We start from the raw sequence: 19,946 nt of genomic DNA on the forward strand, positions 1-19,946 counted from the left end.
CATAGTAATTTACTATAAAATATCTATGTATTAAGTGGACCTGCACAGTTCAAACCTGTGTTGTTCAAAGGTCAACTGTATATTTTATCCCCATTTTAGGGATGGTGAAACAAATGCCCAGTAGTAAGGTTATGTACTTTGTCTACTATCAAAAGCTAGTAAGTAGCAGATGGACAATGAACCTATTTTGCCTGGCTTCATTATAGCAAATCTATCCACATTAAAAATGAAAGTGAAAGAAACATTTTATGGCCATAAAGATTTATATGTATTCACATGGTTTAAAAAAAGATACAAATATAATAAGACATAGAAACAGCATCTATTTATACTAACAACCTCAACTTTTATTCCCTCGTAGTGGGCTTGACTGAATTATATTGGTCTATTTAAACAGCTAATTTATAGCATGTAACAATGCTGGTTCTTCTACCCTGGAAGAGAAAATATCAGAGTTGAAAGACCCATCTAGTAGACCTTAACAGTGAGCTCCAGGAAAGTCACTATTGATTAGAACATATACAAACTGAAATCTCATTGCTATCCTTACCCTAATTTTTTCCCACATGTTCCTCCCTTTAACTTCAAAGACAGTTATCAAATCTTTGTTAAATTTTTTCTTCAATAGACTTTTAAAAATCCCATTTTTCTTCAATTGTTCCACATGTAACAGGATTTTCATCATCTCACCATTCCTGCAATTATTCACTGGATAAGTTTTAATAATGCTTCTCTAAGGTATGATCTGGCTCAACTCAAACTTTATTGTTTTTGTCCCCCCCTCCCCCCCAACTCAAAGTTTTTTATTTCTTTTTGGGCAAACCTTCTTTCTCCTCCTACCTTTGGGATACGGCTTAAGATTTGATTATGAGATTTTTGTTTTCTGTGTTTATAAAGTTTTTCCCACTTTATGTTAGTAACTCTTCTATTAGCTTCTATAGTGCATGGTACTTACTTCTATGAGATCATTTACCATAGGTTAATCAAATGATGCCAACTCCCCTATTAAAAGCCCTTCAACAGTCTCCCAATTCTTAGTCTACGAAGACCCTAGAGATCTGGCATCTACCTACATCATCTACTTTACACTGATCTTCTGTCTCACAATTTTTATTCTTACAACATATCAGGTTCTCTCCTACCTCAAGGGGTTGTATACTTTGTCTCCTCTGCTGGAAACACTCTACCTGGATCTTTAAAAGTCTGGAAAATTTTCACACATCAGGTCTCTCAGGTCAAATGTAGCATCCTCAAAGAGATCCCCTAACTACTCTATCTACAGTGGCTGCTACCCCCTCATTATACCACCCTACTTCCTTCTTTCCCTATCCTTGTAGTTTTTAAAAGTTGTTTCCTATTTATCTTCCCTCATTAGAATATAAGGTCCTTAAGTATACGGACTTTGGACTTTTGATCAATCATTACCAGCATCTAGAATGGTGCTTGGCACAGAATAGAGAATCGGTGATTATTAAGCTTAAGAGTTCTGTTACAGCAATACGTACATCTCCATAAATCTAGAACCTAGTAAAAAGCCTGGTACATATGAAATGTTAAATAAATATTTGTGAAATGAATAGACTGATCTTACCCACTTGGATGACATTCACTATGACGTCTAATTAGATGATCTCCAAATCCACCTATCCAGCCCTGACCTCTACCTTCCACATCTTTATTTAATTGCTAAGAGACTAGGTATAGAACCCATCCCCTTCCAATATAGATTTTTTCTAATGACTGTGGCATCATTTGCTTTGCAAACTATAGACAAATTCCTTCCTTCGTACTCCAATCCAATTAGTTACTGACTCATATTATTTTTTCCTGCATGTATTTTTTTCTATTCCTACTGCCAAGTTTTACTTCAAGTTCTCCTGATCTTACAGTTGTAGCACTGGAGTAGCCTCCTGCCAAATTGGTTGCCTTTAGTTCCTCCTCCCTCAAATTCATTCTTCATATAAATTCCAAGATCAACTTTTCCATTACGTGTCTCCCATCCCGTCTCCGACACCAACAAGTATAAACACCTCAAGCCCAGCATTCTAGGACCTTAATATCATTTTAACTGAAATCATCAAAATAAAGGTACATTTGGGAAATGAGGTGGTAGACTCTTACACACTTTCAGATGTGATGGTAAAAAGTCAGGTATGTACTGAAAGCCAATGAAGTAGAAGTTCCTTGGGGAAACCTGCAAGACCTTGTTTATGTCGTTCATTGCTAATCTACCCGAAGTGCCAGGAATACAGTAGATATCAATGAATTATATTTGTTGATTAAGTAAATACTTTCATAATAATTTTAATGAATAAATGAAGGATCATAAATGAGAGAATGAATCCCAAGATGAAGGTAGTATTCTTTGAAAATCAGTTTGCTATTTAGACACATGGAGCTTAGTAAATTACTTTTTATTCTTTTTATGTAATGTTTTGTAAGAACATTAATCAAGTTCTTACCACTTTCAATGATTTTTACATGGATTTAATCTTCACACATCTCAGTGAGGTAGGTAGTATTAAAGCTAAGAAATCTGGTATACATAAAGTTTAAGCACATAAAACATTTTTTGAAGCAGGAAAAGCAGTGATGAGGATGTGATTAGGATGCTGGCCATGAGGAAAGAAAAAAATAAATTGGAAAAAAAAATTTTTTTAAGTAGTGGCTGGAGTAGTAAAACCACCACCTCACATCATCAAGCACTGTAAATCTGCTTTCACTAATAAATGTAATTTTAAAAATGACATATGTATCATCAGCCTAAATACTAAATGATAAAAAGTTTGCTATCTTTCTTATTTTTTAGACAAGATTAGGATTAAGTTGTATTATTTTCTTCCCACACCCCAGTGGATGGATTAGAATCTGAGTAATAAAGTCACCACCATGGATTTGAATCCAGTGTGGACCAGCTTTACCTCTGGATTCTACAGCTACGTATCATATTCCGGCCATTCATGTCATTCATGAAAGCCACTGAGACACATGGAAGCCTGGGTAACTGAGCACATTAGCTCATTTCAAATCCAGCTTTAGTAGTATAACCTACAAATGGTGAATCAGAAGAATCACCTTCATTTTTAGAGTACATCACTAAAATAAATATATTTCAATACTAGCTCTCACTTGGTTGTCTTTTATGTTAATACAAAATGTACATTCAAATCACTGCAGAAGCGAAAGCTACTGCAGCACTCTGATGTTCACCTCTGTCTTAATGCAGGCTTTTATACAACTCACCAGATGAGAAACATCAAAAAAAAAACCCCTAGGTTCTTCTTTTATTGCGTTAAAAATAAAACTTCCCAGGGGTGCCTGGGTAGCTAGTCAGTTAAGCGTCCGACTCTTGATTGTTGGCTCAGGTCATGATCTCACAGTTCGTAAGTCTGAGCCCCCACACTGGGCTCTGCACTGACAGCTGCGGAGCTTGCCTGGGATTCTCCGTCTCCCTGTCTCTCTGCCCCTCCCCACTCGCTCACACCCTCTCTCTAAAATAAATGAATAAGCATTAAAAAAATAAAACTTTCCAAAGTCTTCAAAGACATAAAATTTACATTCAAAATGAATTATAAATATAATGAAAATTTAAGTAAAATGTTTTTCCTCTTACCCTGTCCAGTTCCAGTGTAAACTTCTGGTCCCATGACTGATTGGAAATGGGTTTCCAGCTCGTCTGACCAACCACAGTATTATCTAGCTTCAAAACCGCACAGACATCATCTGTAATTACAATTTATAAACTTGCTTAAATATTTTAAAACTTTAAAATAGAAGCATCACTGTTTAATAGGAACAAAAGTCTTATGAGCCTTTAAAAGTAGGATTTTTCGTAATACTGAAGCTTTTGAATCTTAAATGGCTACTTTTACATGTACACATACTTCCACCAGATGCTCCCAAATTATCCTCTGTGTTTGACAAAAACACAGAGATCAAATGCTATCTATTTTGTATGTTTGTATATCAATAGTAATCATTCAGTTTTCTCCCTCTACACTTCTATTTGTAGAGTTTGTCACCTTAGACAATTTTTGTTTCCACACTTTCCCTAAAATCCCTTTCTAGATGAAGGAAAACACTGACACATGCACCTCTGTACTCTGTAGTAGGTTTAACTGTCACGGGCCTTCCCCCCCCCCAGTGCTACCTTTATATCATAGTTTATAATCACATTTTAGAACATCTGCAAAGTGCTTCATAAACCTATTGCATATTGCTCTTACCACTTCCACCTATTCCCCCATTTGTTTGCTAACTGAGCCACTACTAGTAAACACGTTTGGTCCTGTGGTTAGTTATCAAGATTGAGAAGTGTCACGATGTCATTAAAAGATAAAGATGTGACAAGACTCAGAGCCTCCGAACACTTTCAGTTTGGCATAGATTGATCCTGAGTATTTCATTCTTCCAAAAGAATTAATGTTACGTGTCGTTCAGTTTTCTAACATAATTTCAATAAATTTGGTTGCCTTTGTTTCCTGTCAGTATAGCTTTCGATATTTTAAAGTTAAATTATAGAAGTCAGAACACAAAGCTTTTTGTTCAACTTTGGCTCTTTCCCATTGCTAGCTGCTGCATTGTTAAGTTCTTTGTATAGGCCCTTTAATTTGTTATATGATTTTTTTAAAAATTTGGTTACTGAACTGGACAAGTCGTCGGTTTTTAGGAGATTTCGACTACTTCCACTTTTACTTTTACTTGTTCTGCTCATGAAAGATGATCTGGTTTCACTTGGACTCCAACCAGGTAGTGCAACCGATGTTGCTTTTGACCGTCCAGGGACATTCTCTAGAATATCTTGACAGCCCATAAGACGAACTTCCAAAGTACCTATCAGCATGAACAAATATCAAATAAGAACATCAATTTTTAATATATAGAACTATGTCTTTGTTACTATTCAGAAAGGATGGGGAGAGATCTGCTAAAATAACAAAACCTCTTCTCCCAGAGGATCTGTGAGGTAACTAATCATCCTTCCTGTTTTAATTAGAGAAACCTATTGAAAATTCTTAATAAAACTGTAAGAAATTTTATGGAAAGAACAGCACCTTCCAATAGCTGTCCAAAAACTTGTTCTAAAAGAGGTTACATAAACTTCTTCTATGTCTGAATACTCATTTATATAATTACATGGAAGAATTACAAAATTATGTGGATAGACCATGTGGGAAGGAAAACAAAGCCAAATATCAACATAAACATACAGAAATTAGAAACAAGGAAATCTGACTACATGAAAAGCAGCTAGCCATGTTTAGTAGTTACGTAGTTAATACAGAAAAAGACTTTACAGGGTTTTTTTTGTATAAATAAATGGGTTTCCTGTTCTATTTGAGATGTAAAATAATATTAACTTTCTAATAGTGTAATGAGTCAAATAATTGACTATAATTATCTAAGCATAATTCTGATTTCCTTAGGCAAATAAATACTGAAGGTGTTCAAATGAAAATGAGTAACTTTAAGGATATCTAAAGATACGGTTTGTCATCAGTTGGGCTAGATTTAGTATACTAGAAGTTAGAAATGGTGCTATAGTATTAAAATTTTAGATAATGCACAGAGAATAACATTTTAGGAGTTATTTAAGTACTCCTATATAACATTTAGGGATATTTCCTGGTCCCAATGAACTTAAATAATTAAAGCTGAACTCGAAAGTAAAAAGGCCTGGATTTATACCTAACTCTTAAAAAAAAAAAATCAAACAAAATACATTAAAAAAGTGTTAAAGACATTGGAGGTCAGGAAATGAAGAACACTGATCCCCAAGAGATGGCAAACAAATGAGATGAACCCTAAGACTGCTTGAGTTTACTGCCTGGAATATACCTAGGACATAGTGCAGGGAGGGGAAACTCAGGTGCAACCAAGTGGACTACCTGTGTGAAGGAAACGGACCGGAGAGTATGACACAGAACTGATCAAGGTGGCTAGAATTCACAGGCAGAGTAAAAGATAGACAACAGCTGTCCAGAGACAGAACTAAGATGTGCAGAGGGTTCCCCTAATCTTCAGTCTTGCCCCAGTAGTAGAGAATAATTACTCCTATGTTAAATGATGTTCTGGTCTGTATAACAAATCTTAAAAGCAATACCCGGTATTTAAAATCAATACAGGTATTGCTTAAAAGCAATACAGGTAACTTAACTGTGACCTAGAACAAAGCTCAAGAATATTTATAGGAATACAAAAATATCCAGCACCCAAAAGCTAAAACTCACAATGTCTAGCAATCTAATCAGAGAGTACCAGGCATATTTGTTTTCTGTTGCTGGATTACCAATTACCACAAATTTAGTGGCCTAGAACAACACCCATTTATTATCTTACAGTTCTGTAGGTCAGAGTCTGGGTGAGTTGTCTGTACTCTCTGTTAGAAATCTCACAAGGCTGAAATCCTCATATCTGCCAGGCTGGGCTCTTATCTGGAAGATTTGAAGAATCTGCTTCCAAGATCATTCAGGTTGTTGGCAGCCTCCAGTTTCTAGCAGACATAGGATTGGGGTCCCTATTTCCTTGCTAGCTGATGGCCAAGGGTTGTTTTCAAGTTCTAAAGGCCACGTGAATTCCTCACTATATGCTGGCTCCCTCTATCTTCAAGCCAGCAATGGCACATACAATCTTTTTCATGATTCAGATTATTCTTCCCCTTCTGCCACTGGCCAGAGAAAATTCTCTGCTTTTAGGGGGTTCATGTGATCATATTACACCAGCCCAGATAACTGCCCTTTATATTAACTCAAAGCCAACTGATTAATAACCTTAGTCACACAGGCAAAATCCCCTTTTCCATATAACATAGTATTATCACAGGAATGATGTCTCATCGTATTCACAGGACAGGGGTTCCAAGGGTCATTCTTGAAATTCTGACTATTATACCAGGAAAACAGATAAACAGAAAAGTAAGAAACATAGTAAGAAAAAAAGAAATCAAATGAAAATCAATCCAAAACTGACATGAACACATTCACACAGTGATCATAATTATAGTCCATCTGTTCAAAAACTTGAATAGAGACATGCAAGAAATCAAAAAGACCCCAAACAAAATCCCAGATATTAAACTACCATGTTAGAGACTTTAGGAAAAATATACTGGGATGAGATTAGTGGCAGATTATACATTGCAAAAGAAAAGGCTAGTGAACTTGAAGCTAAAGCAGTAGAAATGGTAAAAAAAAAAATAAGAGAAAGGAAAGACTTGAGGGGTAAAAAACACAACAACAACAACACAAAAAAAACAGTGCATATATAAACTAAGTTTAACTTCAAGTGGCCCAATATGTGTACAACTAAGTCCCTGATGAAGAGCAGAGACAATTGGGACAGAAATATATTTGAAAAAATAATGGCTGAAAAACTTCCAAATTTGATGAAAACTATAAACCCAGTAAGTATCCAAGAATTTCAAAAACACCAAGCAAAAGAGCAATAAGTTAATCACATGAAAGCACACGATAATAAAATTTCTCAAAACAAGTAATACAGAGAAAATATGAAAAACAGCCAGAGGAAGGGGCGCCTGGGTGGCGCAGTCGGTTAAGCGTCCGACTTCAGCCAGGTCACGATCTCGCGGTCCGTGAGTTCGAGCCCCGCGTCGGGCTCTGGGCTGATGGCTCAGAGCCTGGAGCCTGTTTCTGATTCTGTGTCTCCCTCTCTCTCTGCCCCCTTCCCCGTTCATGCTCTGTCTCTGTCTGTCCCAAAAATAAATAAACGTTGAAAAAAAAAATTAAAAAAAAAAAAAAAAAAAAAAACAGCCAGAGGAAAAAAGATATACAAAGATTAGGATCACAGTGGATTTCTCATAAGAAACAAAGAAAGCAAGACACATAAGCAACAATTTTAATGTACTGAGAAAATGAACAAGCAAATAAACTGTGAACTTAGAATTCTAGACCCACTGAAAATATCTTTCAAAAATGAAGACTTTTCAGATTTAAAAATGGGTAAAGAATCCATTTTCAGTAGACTACCATGATCCAGCCATATCATTCCTAAGTATTTACCCAAATGAAATCTACATTTACACAAAAACTGCATAAGGATGTTATTAGTAGCTATATTTGGAAAAAATACAAAGTGGAAACAACTCAAATATCAGTTGCAGGTGAATGGATAAACAAATTATGGACTATCCATACAACTGAATACTATTAATAACAGAAAGGAACTACTGATAGACACAACATAGATGAATATTAAAATAGCTATTCAGAGTGAAAAAGGTCAGAAATCCTTCTCTTCCCAAAGAAAACAGTATATACTAAATGATTCCACCTATAGAAAATTCTACAAAATGTAAACTAATAGCAAGTGACAGAAATAGGTCAGTGATTGCCTGGAGTCAGATGTGGGTAAGGAGAGCATGAGAAGAGCAGGAAAGAGGGATTACACAGAGGCACACAAGGTCACTTTTGGGATGATGGATATATTAATTATCTTGATTGTTGTTATGGTTTCACAACAAAATTTATGACAAAAATCTTCAAGTTATACACTTCAAATAAAACTGAATGCTGATGATGGTGGCACAACTATATACATTTCCTAAAAATCCTAAAACTAGGGGCTCCTGGGTCATTCAGTTGTCTCTGCCCCTCCCCCACTCGTACTCTGTTTCTATGCCCCTCTCAAAAATAAACATTAAAACATTCTTTTAAAGTTCTAAAACTATATTCTTAACAAAAAAATTTTTTTTTAACTTTTATTTATTTTTGAGAGACAGCATGAATGGGGGAGGAGCAGAGAGAGAAGGAGACACAGAATCAGAAGCAGGCTCCAGGCTCTGAGCTGTCAGCACAGAGCCCGACGAGGGGCTCGAACCCACGAACTGTGAGATCATGACCTGGGCTGAAGTCGGATGCTTAACCGACTGAGCCACCCAGGTGCCCTAAAACTGTATTCTTCAAGTGTGTGAATTCTATGGTATATAAATTATGTCTCAATAAAGTTACTAAAGTTGGAGGGGAAGCTTCAATTTTTATGTTCGTTAGGCTATGGAAATATTCTGTAACTATAAAGTGTTAAAACAGATTAAATAGATATTATTTTAATTTTAATTCAAAAGAAACAACTTGTTGTGTTTGTGTGTTTTATTTCCTTTTTTGTTGTTAAACTGGCAAACTTAGCTCATTTCCATTGTAAATGTTTAGCTGTAAAAGTCATCCTGGGGAAACTGAAAACATCTGGTCACTACTTCAAACCCTGGTAGCTTATTAAATATTTTAGTAATTTCAATATATTAGGAGATGACAATGCTCAGCACCTGCTTTCATTTAGGAAAAAGAAACCTGGAGGGATTTAAGAACTTTAGTAAGCATCTAGAAGTTTCTTTCCTTTATGAGGTGACACAGTTGCAATTGTGTGTAACCATATTAGAAATACTTTAAAATATTTTACTTTTATAACCCACAATATGAAATTTTTAAAACAAGCAATCCAAGAAGTAAATGTCTGTATTCATAAGCAGTAGCTATGAATTCCATTAGAACAAGGAAATGTTTTTTTTTTAATGTTCTGAAAAAACTATTTTATATCCATTTTACTAATTCAGTATTTCATCTTGGTACAACTGAGTAATGAAGGTATCTTCTTTCATAAAAACAAGTAAAAGTCTCAAAATGTGGACCAAAAATTCAATTATACCTTAGTTCAAAGTAGCACCAAATTTGCAAATTTAAATTTTTATTCATACAACCACAAAAGAAATCAGAATATAAATGAGACAAACCACAAATAGCATGTAGTGAAAAACTCAGGAGGGTAAATGTTCCTACTACTTATCCAATATAATTCTTCATTGTGTATAATCCTTTATTAAGACCAATAGTATTTCTCTTTCTAATTACTCTGTCTTTACCTTAAGGTTCAACATTAATTCATTAAAAGGTTCAGTAGGAATTTAAAATAGTATTTTTAAAAACCAAAATGTCTTGGGGTGTCTGGGTGGCTCAGTCGGTTAAGTGTCTGACTTCGACTCAGGTCATGATCTCGCGGTTCGTGAGTTTGAGTCCCGCGTCAGGCTCTGTGCTGACATCTCATAGCCTGGGGAGCCTGCTTCGGATTCTGTGTCTCCCTCTCTCTCTGCCCCTCACCTGCTTGCACTCTGTCTCTCTCTCTCAAAAATAAACATAAAAAAAATTAAAAAAAAAAACCCAAAATGTCTTAAGAAGTATAAGATACTTCCCTTTATGCTGACAATTTACATCACTTTGAATAAAGTTCAGTAAGGCAATGAAGAACAGGAAAAGAGAATGGAAGAGGTTAGAGTTGGGGAGAGAAGTCAACAAGAATAGAAAGGGAAAAAAATTCCAGCTGTATCAGATGTTTTCTAAAACATGGCTTTATTACTTTTCTAGAAATATTGTTGATTTCCAAATATTTGACAACCATATTTTAATCAATGAATCATTCAAAAATTCTAAAATATTATTAATGCATTCAGCACTGAGTCATACAATGGCAAAACTTAAGTGCAGTTCCTTCCTTATTGTCAAATAATCTTTACTAAGTTTCTCCTGAAACTATAAATATCCTGTGCTAGGGGCTAGAATTACATGTAGGCAGACAACAAAGTCTTTGTTCTTCACAGGTCTATATTCCAGTTTTGGTTTTAAAAAATACAGTAAGAAGATGGATAACAAGGCAGATATTAAACAGGGACTGTGCACAAACCAGTTTAACTGTGATAGAAAATTCATAATAGGACTTACAGAAGATGTGACTAGAATGATAAACACTTTAATAAATATTTAAAACTTTTAAAATAAAATGGAGCATTCTGACCAAAGATTCCCAAGCTTTCTTGTTTCATGGTACCCTAGTGTACCAATTTTTTTACTGTGCTCCTAGTCTGAAAGATATACCTAACAGTTCTGTTTCATAGAATATTGTAATCAATTAATAACTATAAAAACAATACACATAACTTGAAAGAAAAGGTAATCTTATTTCATTCGTAAATAACCATAGTTATTTCCTAATGGGATGTTTACACTGAGCACTGTACAACCTCTCAAACTCTGGAATTACACTGGAAACCGCCACCTTCTTTTCTACTCCATGTTGATTTTCACATGGTATTTATTATATCACAGCAATGCAGGAAAACCCTGTTTCATCAACATTTATGACTTCACTCAAAGCACCATCTCCTGCTAAAACTAGAACTACTTTGAGCTAGTAATTTAAATGGTGACTGTAGGACGTGAAGTAACACTTTACTTTGAGGGCTTCCCTCAAAAAAGTTAAAATATCCTGTTGTACTCTGTTTATTCATTCTGGCATCCCAGGATACCTCAGATTTAGAAACTCAATTTGGTAACTGCAGGTTTAGACTGATCCTATTAGTGGCAACAGCACAGTTTAACTATAAATTTGTCCTTCAAGTTTTAATATAGAAGTCTGACATAAAACTGATTAATGATACCCAAAGCTACCAGAATGTGATAGCATGCTATGCAATTCTGAAGAACACTTTCACATCTTCAAAATACTCAATGACATTATTAAAGTAAAGCCCTTGTTGACATTCACATTCATATGGTAATTTAAGAATTTCCAGGGGTGAGAAGTCAATGTAACAAAAATGTCATAATCACATGGACCATAAAAACCTTTGTAGCTGATAGAGAAAATGGTGGGGCAACAAGGTCCTAAAGCAATTTCTCCACAGAAACACAGGAAACAAACAAAAGAACCAAAAATTAGCAAAAACTGTTAGAATCAAGTGTATGAGAAATGTGGAAGATAGTCAAAGGTTTACTGCAACCAAGCAAATGCTTACTTAACAAAAACACAGTAAGTACTCAATAGGAGACTCTGTAGCACTTTAACTTAGCCTTGCCTCATCTTCCTTCTACCCACATGGTTTGTTGATAATTTTCAAGACAGCAGTTGGAAAAGAAGACCTCATTCTCAAGGAAGTGTGGTTGCCTGCTTTGAATGAACTGAGGGCTCTCTGATGAACTAACACAAAAGTGTGCCTTAAAAAAAATTGTTTTTTGCCTTACTAGGAAATCTCTAAGGGCAGAGAAATAGCTAAGTGGAAGGCATTTAAAGGCAAATAAACCAGTCATTGCAACCTGAGGCAAAAGATATCAATTGGGACAAACAAGATATCCCAAAGAGTCTTGGAGGAGAACATAGGGAGTGGGATGTTTTGGGGAATAAGGGCTTTGCAGTATTTCCACTGAGAAACTAGAAGGCTAGAGAGAAAAGGAGGCATCCTCAGAAAAGGCCTGAGAAAGTCCTAAGTTCTCACACCTGGCTGATCTTCAAGTTTTGTGCCAGCAAAGGCAGAGTTGTAAGATGCCTGGGTGACTGTTGGGGGTATGCCCCCAACACACAAACACAGAGCCCAGCTACAAAGACAGGCAATTTTTTTTCTTTCTGCCTGCATGCATGAAAAGAAATGTCTGTTAAAATACTAGCTGACCACTAGTCTTAATAAAGACTTCAGTGACCATACATGACAACAACTACAGTGTTTACAAAATCATTTATAAAAGCCCCTAAAAAACTATATCCCACACAAACAACAAGAAATTCTAGAGAAAGGGAGTGTCTTCCAGAGTTACACATTATAATATTCACAACATCCAGTTTTCAATCAAAAATTAAGGGGCGCCTGGGTGGCGCAGTCGGTTAAGCGTCCGACTTCAGCCAGGTCACGATCTCGCGGTCCGGGAGTTCGAGCCCCGCGTCGGGCTCTGGGCTGATGGCTCAGAGCCTGGAGCCTGTTTCCGATTCTGTGTCTCCCTCTCTCTCTGCCCCTCCCCCGTTCATGCTCTGTCTCTCTCTGTCCCAAAAATAAATAAACGTTGAAAAAAAAATTAAAAAAAAAAATTAAGATGCAACCTGGAAAATAAGGAGTATGGCTGGGGTGCCTGGGTAGCTCAGTCGGTTAAGCGTCCGACTTTGGCTCAGGTCATGATCTCGTGGTCCGTGAGTTCGAGCCCCACGTCGGGCTCTGTGCTGACAGCTCAGAGCCTGGAGCCTGTTTTGGATTCTGTGTCTCCCCTTCACTCTCTCTACCCTTCCCTGCTTGCATTCTGTCTCTGTCTCTCTCAAAAATAAATTAAAAAAAAAAAAAAAAAAGAGTACAGCTAATTGACAAGAAAGGCAGAAATTAATAGAAACTGATGAAGCCAAGACACTGAATCTATTAGACAAGGACTTCACATCAACTGTCTTACATATTGTCAAGGACCTACAAAACAAAACAAGAACAAAACCAAAACCAAACGAAAGAAAGGAGAATGTGTTTTAACAAATAGAGAATATTAATGAAGACATAGAATTTATCAATAAGAACCAAATGAAAGCACAATACTAAAATTTTTAAAATTTACTAGAAAATTGCAATAGATTTGAGCAGGCAGAAGAACTGGCAAACTTAAAGAGGTAAATTAAAAGCACCCAGTCATAGGAGCAGAGAGAAAAAAAAAAAAAAAAAAGAAAAGTGTTATTTGAAGCCAATGGGTAATAAAGAACATTGCATGAAGAGATATACTGATAAAAAAATTACAGCTTTTTATAATAGGAAAATAGAAACAAGAAGATGAAATCACATTTTTAAAGAGCTGAAAAGGAAAAAAAAGTGAAAGGGCAGAGAAAGATATTCAGTGCAAATAGTAATAAGGAAAAGACAGTTGAGGGAGCTACACTAATATCAGACAAAACAGACCTTCAATTCAAGATTCTTACAGGAGATAAAACAGGACATTATATTTTGATAGAAGAGTCAATCCATCAAGAAGATATAAAAATTATAAACATAAGTGCACTTCACAGCAGAGCCCCAAAAATACATGAAGCAAACATTTACATAATTAAAAGGAGAAATAGGCACAAAAAATAACTGAGACTTCACTAACTGACTTTCAGTAATGGACCTACTAGAATGGCAATAATAAAAAAAAAAAAAAAAAAAAAGAAAAGGAAAATATCAAGTGTTGGGTAAGGATGTGTGCTCTTAAGAACATAAAATGATGCTGCAGCCACTGTGGCAAATAGGTGACCATGCCTCAAAAATATGAACATAAAATTACCACATGACCTGGTACTTACATTCCTAGGTATACACCCAAAATAAATGAAAACAGGTGTTCAGACAAAAACCTGAACAAAAATGTTCATAACAACACTATTCACAATAGTCATAAGGTGGAAACAACCCAAATGTCCATCAATTAATAAATGGATAAACAAAACTTGGTATATACCCACATATAATTGAGAACTATTTACCATAAAAAGGAATGAAGTACTGATATATTCTACAAGGACAAACCTTGAGAACAGTACACTAAGTGAAAGAAGCCAGACACAGAGACCAAAAATTATATACTTCCATTTATAGGAAATATCTAGAATAGACAAATCTACAGAGACAGAAAACCAACAGTGGCTGCCAGAAGCTGTGGGAATGGGGAGTAACTACTTAATGGGTACGGGGTTTCCTTTTGGGATGATGAAAATGTTCTGGAACTACATGATGGTGATAGTTTTGCAACACCATAAATATAGTAAATACTTCTGAATTGTATATTTTTAAATGGCTAAAATAATAAAGTTTATGTTATGTGTATCTTATCACAGTATTTTAAATATCTGTGCATACTTCTTAAAAGTACTCATACTTTTTATTCATTTATTAAACCAGGACCCGACGTACACACCAAAAAAGTGCACCCAAAACCATTAGGAGATGTATGCAACCTACCTGTTAGTGCTGCTGGTTTGGACAGTGTACTATATTGGTTCTGTGTAGATATCATACTTTGACGTGGACTTAGTGTTGGTGATGCAACAAGTGAAAGCTCCTCAATGATAATACTGCTTTTGGGGTGATTCTTGGGGAGTTCATTTAATCTTTGCTCTAATGAATACTTTAAAAGGTCCAACTTCTGACTTGATTCATTAAATCTTGCTTGGGCCTTGAAAAGGGAAAAGACAATTGTTGTCATTTAAATAATTACATTCTTTGAAAAATGTATTTATTAAGTTAAAATATTTATTTAAAATTACTTCTGAAAGTGCTTTTCTGTCTGTTACTTTTCCTGAGCCAAGTAATTTCATTACATTCTTTGCACCTTCCGCTACTGCAAATTCTATCCTAAAATGATGCCTTAATTCTTCCATCCGAAGTTCAAGAGGACTTATGACAGGTTTTGCTAGAGGGGGGAGAAAAAAAATGCAATTGAACCATTTATTTGGTATTTTCATATACAGTGATTAAAACTCATGAAAAAGAAATGAATTCTTACAATGTAAGAGAAAAATTAGTTAAGTAAATAAACACTGAAGTAATACTTAATAGATACAATGTTGAAATAACGAGCCTTCCATTTTAGCCACCAAAACTCAAAGACATAAGGCCTCCTCCTCCTTAATTCTGAACCACTGCTTCTTTACTACATGATATTTATTAAGCACTATAAGCCCATAATAATAAGCATGACAATTTATCTCTATTCCATCACCATTATCAAAAGCCAATTCATTGGTCTGGACTGCCTGAAGAATCTGCATTCGTATCACTTCTATTTTTGTCTTGCTGTCCTGGAGCAGCTGCTGAGCTGTGCCATGGAGTTTCCGATCCTATTAAAATAAGTTTGAAAAGGTAAGCATGTGAAAAGACAAACAGAACATTTTCACAGCTTCTAAATAAGATAAAACGATTATTAGCAAGTGAAAAACAGAGTTAAAAGAGCACACTGTAAGCGTTATAATAGATACACTTGTAGATACATTTATTTTAAAAACCCATCGAACGAAACGGCTATAAGTGAGAAAAACAACTTCATTTAGTTAAGACAATTTGTGAGAAAGCAAGTAAATCTTATTACTGTTTTAAAGAATTCCGAATTCACATTTGTAATTTTCTCTGCTTTACACAAAATATAAAGGATTTTTTCACACTATGTTCAATAATTCTCAGAAGCATTGCATGTGACAGACACCTCAGTGACTAAACCTAAATATTTTAGAAAATCTCTTCCTCTCTCATAACATTACAGTTAAATTCTTATGAAGCTTCATATATGTAGGGAAATTTTTAAAGTAACTAATCATAGATGGTATTTGTGTTCCCTTAAATTTGATAAAGGAAACAGGAAATAGCATTTGTCAACACTGGTGAGATAATAAGAAAGGTCCCTTGACACTCTTGAATGTCAAAAAAAAGACAAGACATTCTCAATAAAGCAAAGGAGGAAATTATAGTGAATAAACTTCTGTTATCTCTTAAAACTTCAAGAAAGGTCCAGAATTAAGTGAAATAATGTTACTGTCATACCAGTTTAATTCTAACAACAATGACTGTTACTGACAAAGAGTAACAAAAAACTTACCATTTTAGGAATTGTGGTCTGCTAAATAATGATCCACCCAAAGATGTCCATGTCCTAATCCCAGAACCTTACGAATGTTACATAGCAAAGGGAAATTAAAATAGCAGATGGAATTAAGGTTGTTAATCATTCAACCTTAAAATGTAGAGATTATTTCCAGTTGGGCCCAAAGTAATTATAAGTCTCCTTAAATGTGGAAGAGAAAGGCAGAAGAGGAGGGCAGAGTAATATGAGAAGAAATGGACCCACTGTTTTTGGCTTCAAAGACAGAGAAGAAGGCCATAAGCCAAGGAATGTGGGCAGCCTCTAGATGCTAGAAAGAACAAAGAAACAAATTCTCTTCTTCATCCTTCAGAAGGGAATGCAGCTCTGCCCATGCCTTGATTTGAGCTCAGTGACATCCGTTTGAGACTTTTCAATTACAAAATTGTAAAATAATAAATTTGTATTAAGCTACTAAATTTATGATAATTTGTTGCAGCAACCATAGAAAACTAATACAGCATTTTTCCCCAAAAGTTTCATATGCAACAAGTAACAGAAATTAAAACCATCTGCTGCTTAGATTGTTATATTAATTGTCAAAGTCTAGTAGGCTTCAATCCACAAAAAAATGATAAAACTATGCATCAAGTTAGAAAGTACTTATTCAAAAGAAAAGCCAATTGTTGCTTACTATTTAAGCATCTCTAGTTTTATCACTATGGCAGTCAGTACTGATTTGCAAATAAAATAGGATACAATCAATCTATATTCTCTAGAAGAGTTCAAGACTAGAAGCTAAGAGACAAGCATCAGATGTGCAGCATCATTTCAAAAGAAACACACACACAGAGTCTATTATGACACTGAATAAAAGAGGAGGAAGGAGATGTGGGGTGGGAAAGATAATATTGCTATTATATAAGGGAAAAAAAAGAAAGTGAACATATTTTATGTTAAACACCAAACAAGGTTAATGTACAGTGGGAGAAAAAGAATTTGCAAATTTATGAATTCTTCTTCCATTTCTTTCCTGCTCCTAAGGCCAGTCAATTTAAGAAAGACCTCTAGTCAGATTTCATTCTTTATTAAATATTTAGATTTCACACCAAGGAGTTGAGCCAAATAATCTACTAAGTCTCTTAAATATCATTTTACACCATGAAGTGTACACACATACACACACGCACACACACACACTGCATTTGTTAATTATGCTTTACCATTAAAGATACTTGCTTGAGTTTGCTGCTTGACTATGACTAATTATATGCTTTTATGAATATACCTATTCACCCTTCAAATTTAAAATGAAAATACTTTTAATTCCTCCTCCTTTCCACTATTAAGTACATCAGAAAAACTGAAGATTTGAAACAGCTTTTCTATTCCTTTGAGAACTTATTGGAGTAAGAAAAAAACTTAGTATTCCAAAGCTCCTAATTTAGTGGGGTAAATATGTTTTGCAATCAGATAGACTGGGCCCCAAATCTTACTGTACTTTTAAACCTGGGCTTGTTAACCTATCTTCTGCAAGATTTAGGTTTCTTGCATAAATTACACAAATGGAGATACCATTCTTTAAAATATGAAGCTTTTGTAAGCACTAGATAAAACTAAAATCATATTGCCTAGCACATGATTGGCATTAAAAATGTCCCCTTTTAGAGCAATAAAAATGATTATCTTATCTCAATGAAATCCTAATATAAATGAATAGCTATTAACAAACTATTTAATGCTATGCTTTTCAATTGAGCTACTCCTTTTATTATTTAATCAGTATATGAGAAGACAGAAGTCGTTTACTTCTTTGGAAATACTTTAACTATTTCAATTCAACATGTAAAGAAGAGCATTTTTAGTTCATTTTAAAAGTAATTGAATTTTCCCAGACTTTTGGAAGATGTGCACAGATGTCAAAGTATGATGAAGGCTTTTAAAACTGACACTGGATATTACCTGTCACAGGTGATTTATAGTTACTACACGTCAGTCTTATGCTTTCCAGCATTCAATAAATTTTTAATGTCAGTTTTATGCTTCTAGGCATTCAATGGATTTTTACTGAGCACCTAATATATATTCAAGGCAAGAGACAAGGTAGGTCCAAAGTATAAGAATTGGTTTAGGCATTAGAGAAATACTGGCTTTTATGTTAATTAAGGCTTTGGAAAGATTTTTATGTTTGTTAGGTTGAATCATATGAAAATGCCAATATCTGACTAATTTTGAACTAAAAAGAACAATGTTACATGGTTTATATTAGTAATTAGCACTCTATAATGTCTGATAGTTATATTTCAAATGTATAATATATTTTAATCATAAGCTAAAAAATTTGTAATATTTTCAAATTATATAATTTATTTTATAAAACAAATATTGTTTTGCATGTCATAGTGGGACATTATAACAAATACACTCCATCACACAGATTTCAGAAATAAGTAAACCAATAATTATCCTTATTTTTCCATCACATATTGATGGCTTATTTTGCATGTACTAAATGTTACATCCAGTGAAAATACAAAGATTAATCAGGATGGCACCCTATAAAACCTATAGTTTAATTGAACAGATACAGATAATTATTGTATGTATCAGAATGTTTAAAGTAGTCAAAGTAAATTCAAAGGAAGATGGGATCAATTTTCACTGAGGGAATCCAGAAAGGTTTTATGGGCTGTTAATACAGATGAGTCTGGACTATATCAAGACTGGACACTTAGGGGAGTGAGGCCTGGATATATGGTCAGGTATTTTCAAATGAGAAAAAGGTCTGAAAATACCTGGATACATTTTAAAAGGTTAAAAAGAACCCCATATTTTAATAAATAGTTCATTTGCCGTCTGAAAACATCAGTGGAAAACATCTCTTCAACATGTCTTATCAAAGCCCTCATATTATTCTGAAAACCAATGGGGTTAGAGTCATGAAATTTACATTTTAATGTTGATAAAGATTATAAAGATGTAAACTATGGTAGTAGTAAAGCAGGGAAAGAGATAGGAGAGATGGAGGCTGCCATATATATATATATATATTTGCATATATATATATATATATATATATATATATATATATATATTTTTTTTTTTTTTAGAGACAGAGACAGAGAGAGAGAGAGGCAGAAGGAAGAGAGAGAATCTTAAGCTCCACGCACAGTGCAGAGTCTGATGTTTGACTTGATCTCACAACTGTGAGATCATGACCTGAGCCGAAATCAAGTCTGACCTTAACCAACTGAGCCACCCAGGTGCCCCCAAAGGACTGCTATTTTACATAGGATAGTAGTAAAGAGCTCACTGAAGTGTTAGCATCTACCAGAAACTGTAATGGAGTGAGAGATGAAAGCATTTGGGAGAAGAGAAATCTAGGTAGAGACACAGTAAATGCAAGGCCTCTGAGGTAAGAGTGTGCTTGGTATGTTCAAGAGATAGCAAAGAAGCCAATATAGCTTGTAATGAGAGAGAATGAAAGTGTTTTAGAGAAGATCAGAAGGTATCTAGGGTAAATCATGTATGAACTCGCAGAGCCACAATAAGGACTCTGGATTTTGTTCTAAGCATGCTAGAAAGCCAATGGAAGGT

General features: G+C 34.8%; 1 protein-coding gene across 1 annotated transcript in view; it reads right to left on the reverse strand.

Moving 5' to 3' along the window:
- The window catches only part of PKN2 (protein kinase N2), a 130,308-nt gene that overhangs the window by 39,933 nt on the left and 70,429 nt on the right, over window positions 1-19,946 (reverse strand). The window contains exons 4-8 of the mRNA XM_047870618.1: window positions 15,498-15,615; window positions 15,043-15,188; window positions 14,738-14,951; window positions 4,648-4,833; window positions 3,614-3,723 (exon numbers count right to left, since the gene is read on the reverse strand). Of these exons, the coding sequence (XP_047726574.1) occupies window positions 3,614-3,723; window positions 4,648-4,833; window positions 14,738-14,951; window positions 15,043-15,188; window positions 15,498-15,615 (774 nt within the window). The remainder of the gene's footprint in view (window positions 1-3,613; window positions 3,724-4,647; window positions 4,834-14,737; window positions 14,952-15,042; window positions 15,189-15,497; window positions 15,616-19,946) is intronic.

The sequence above is a fragment of the Prionailurus viverrinus genome, chromosome C1 (assembly GCF_022837055.1).
Source record: "Prionailurus viverrinus isolate Anna chromosome C1, UM_Priviv_1.0, whole genome shotgun sequence".
Taxonomy (NCBI): domain Eukaryota; kingdom Metazoa; phylum Chordata; class Mammalia; order Carnivora; family Felidae; genus Prionailurus; species Prionailurus viverrinus.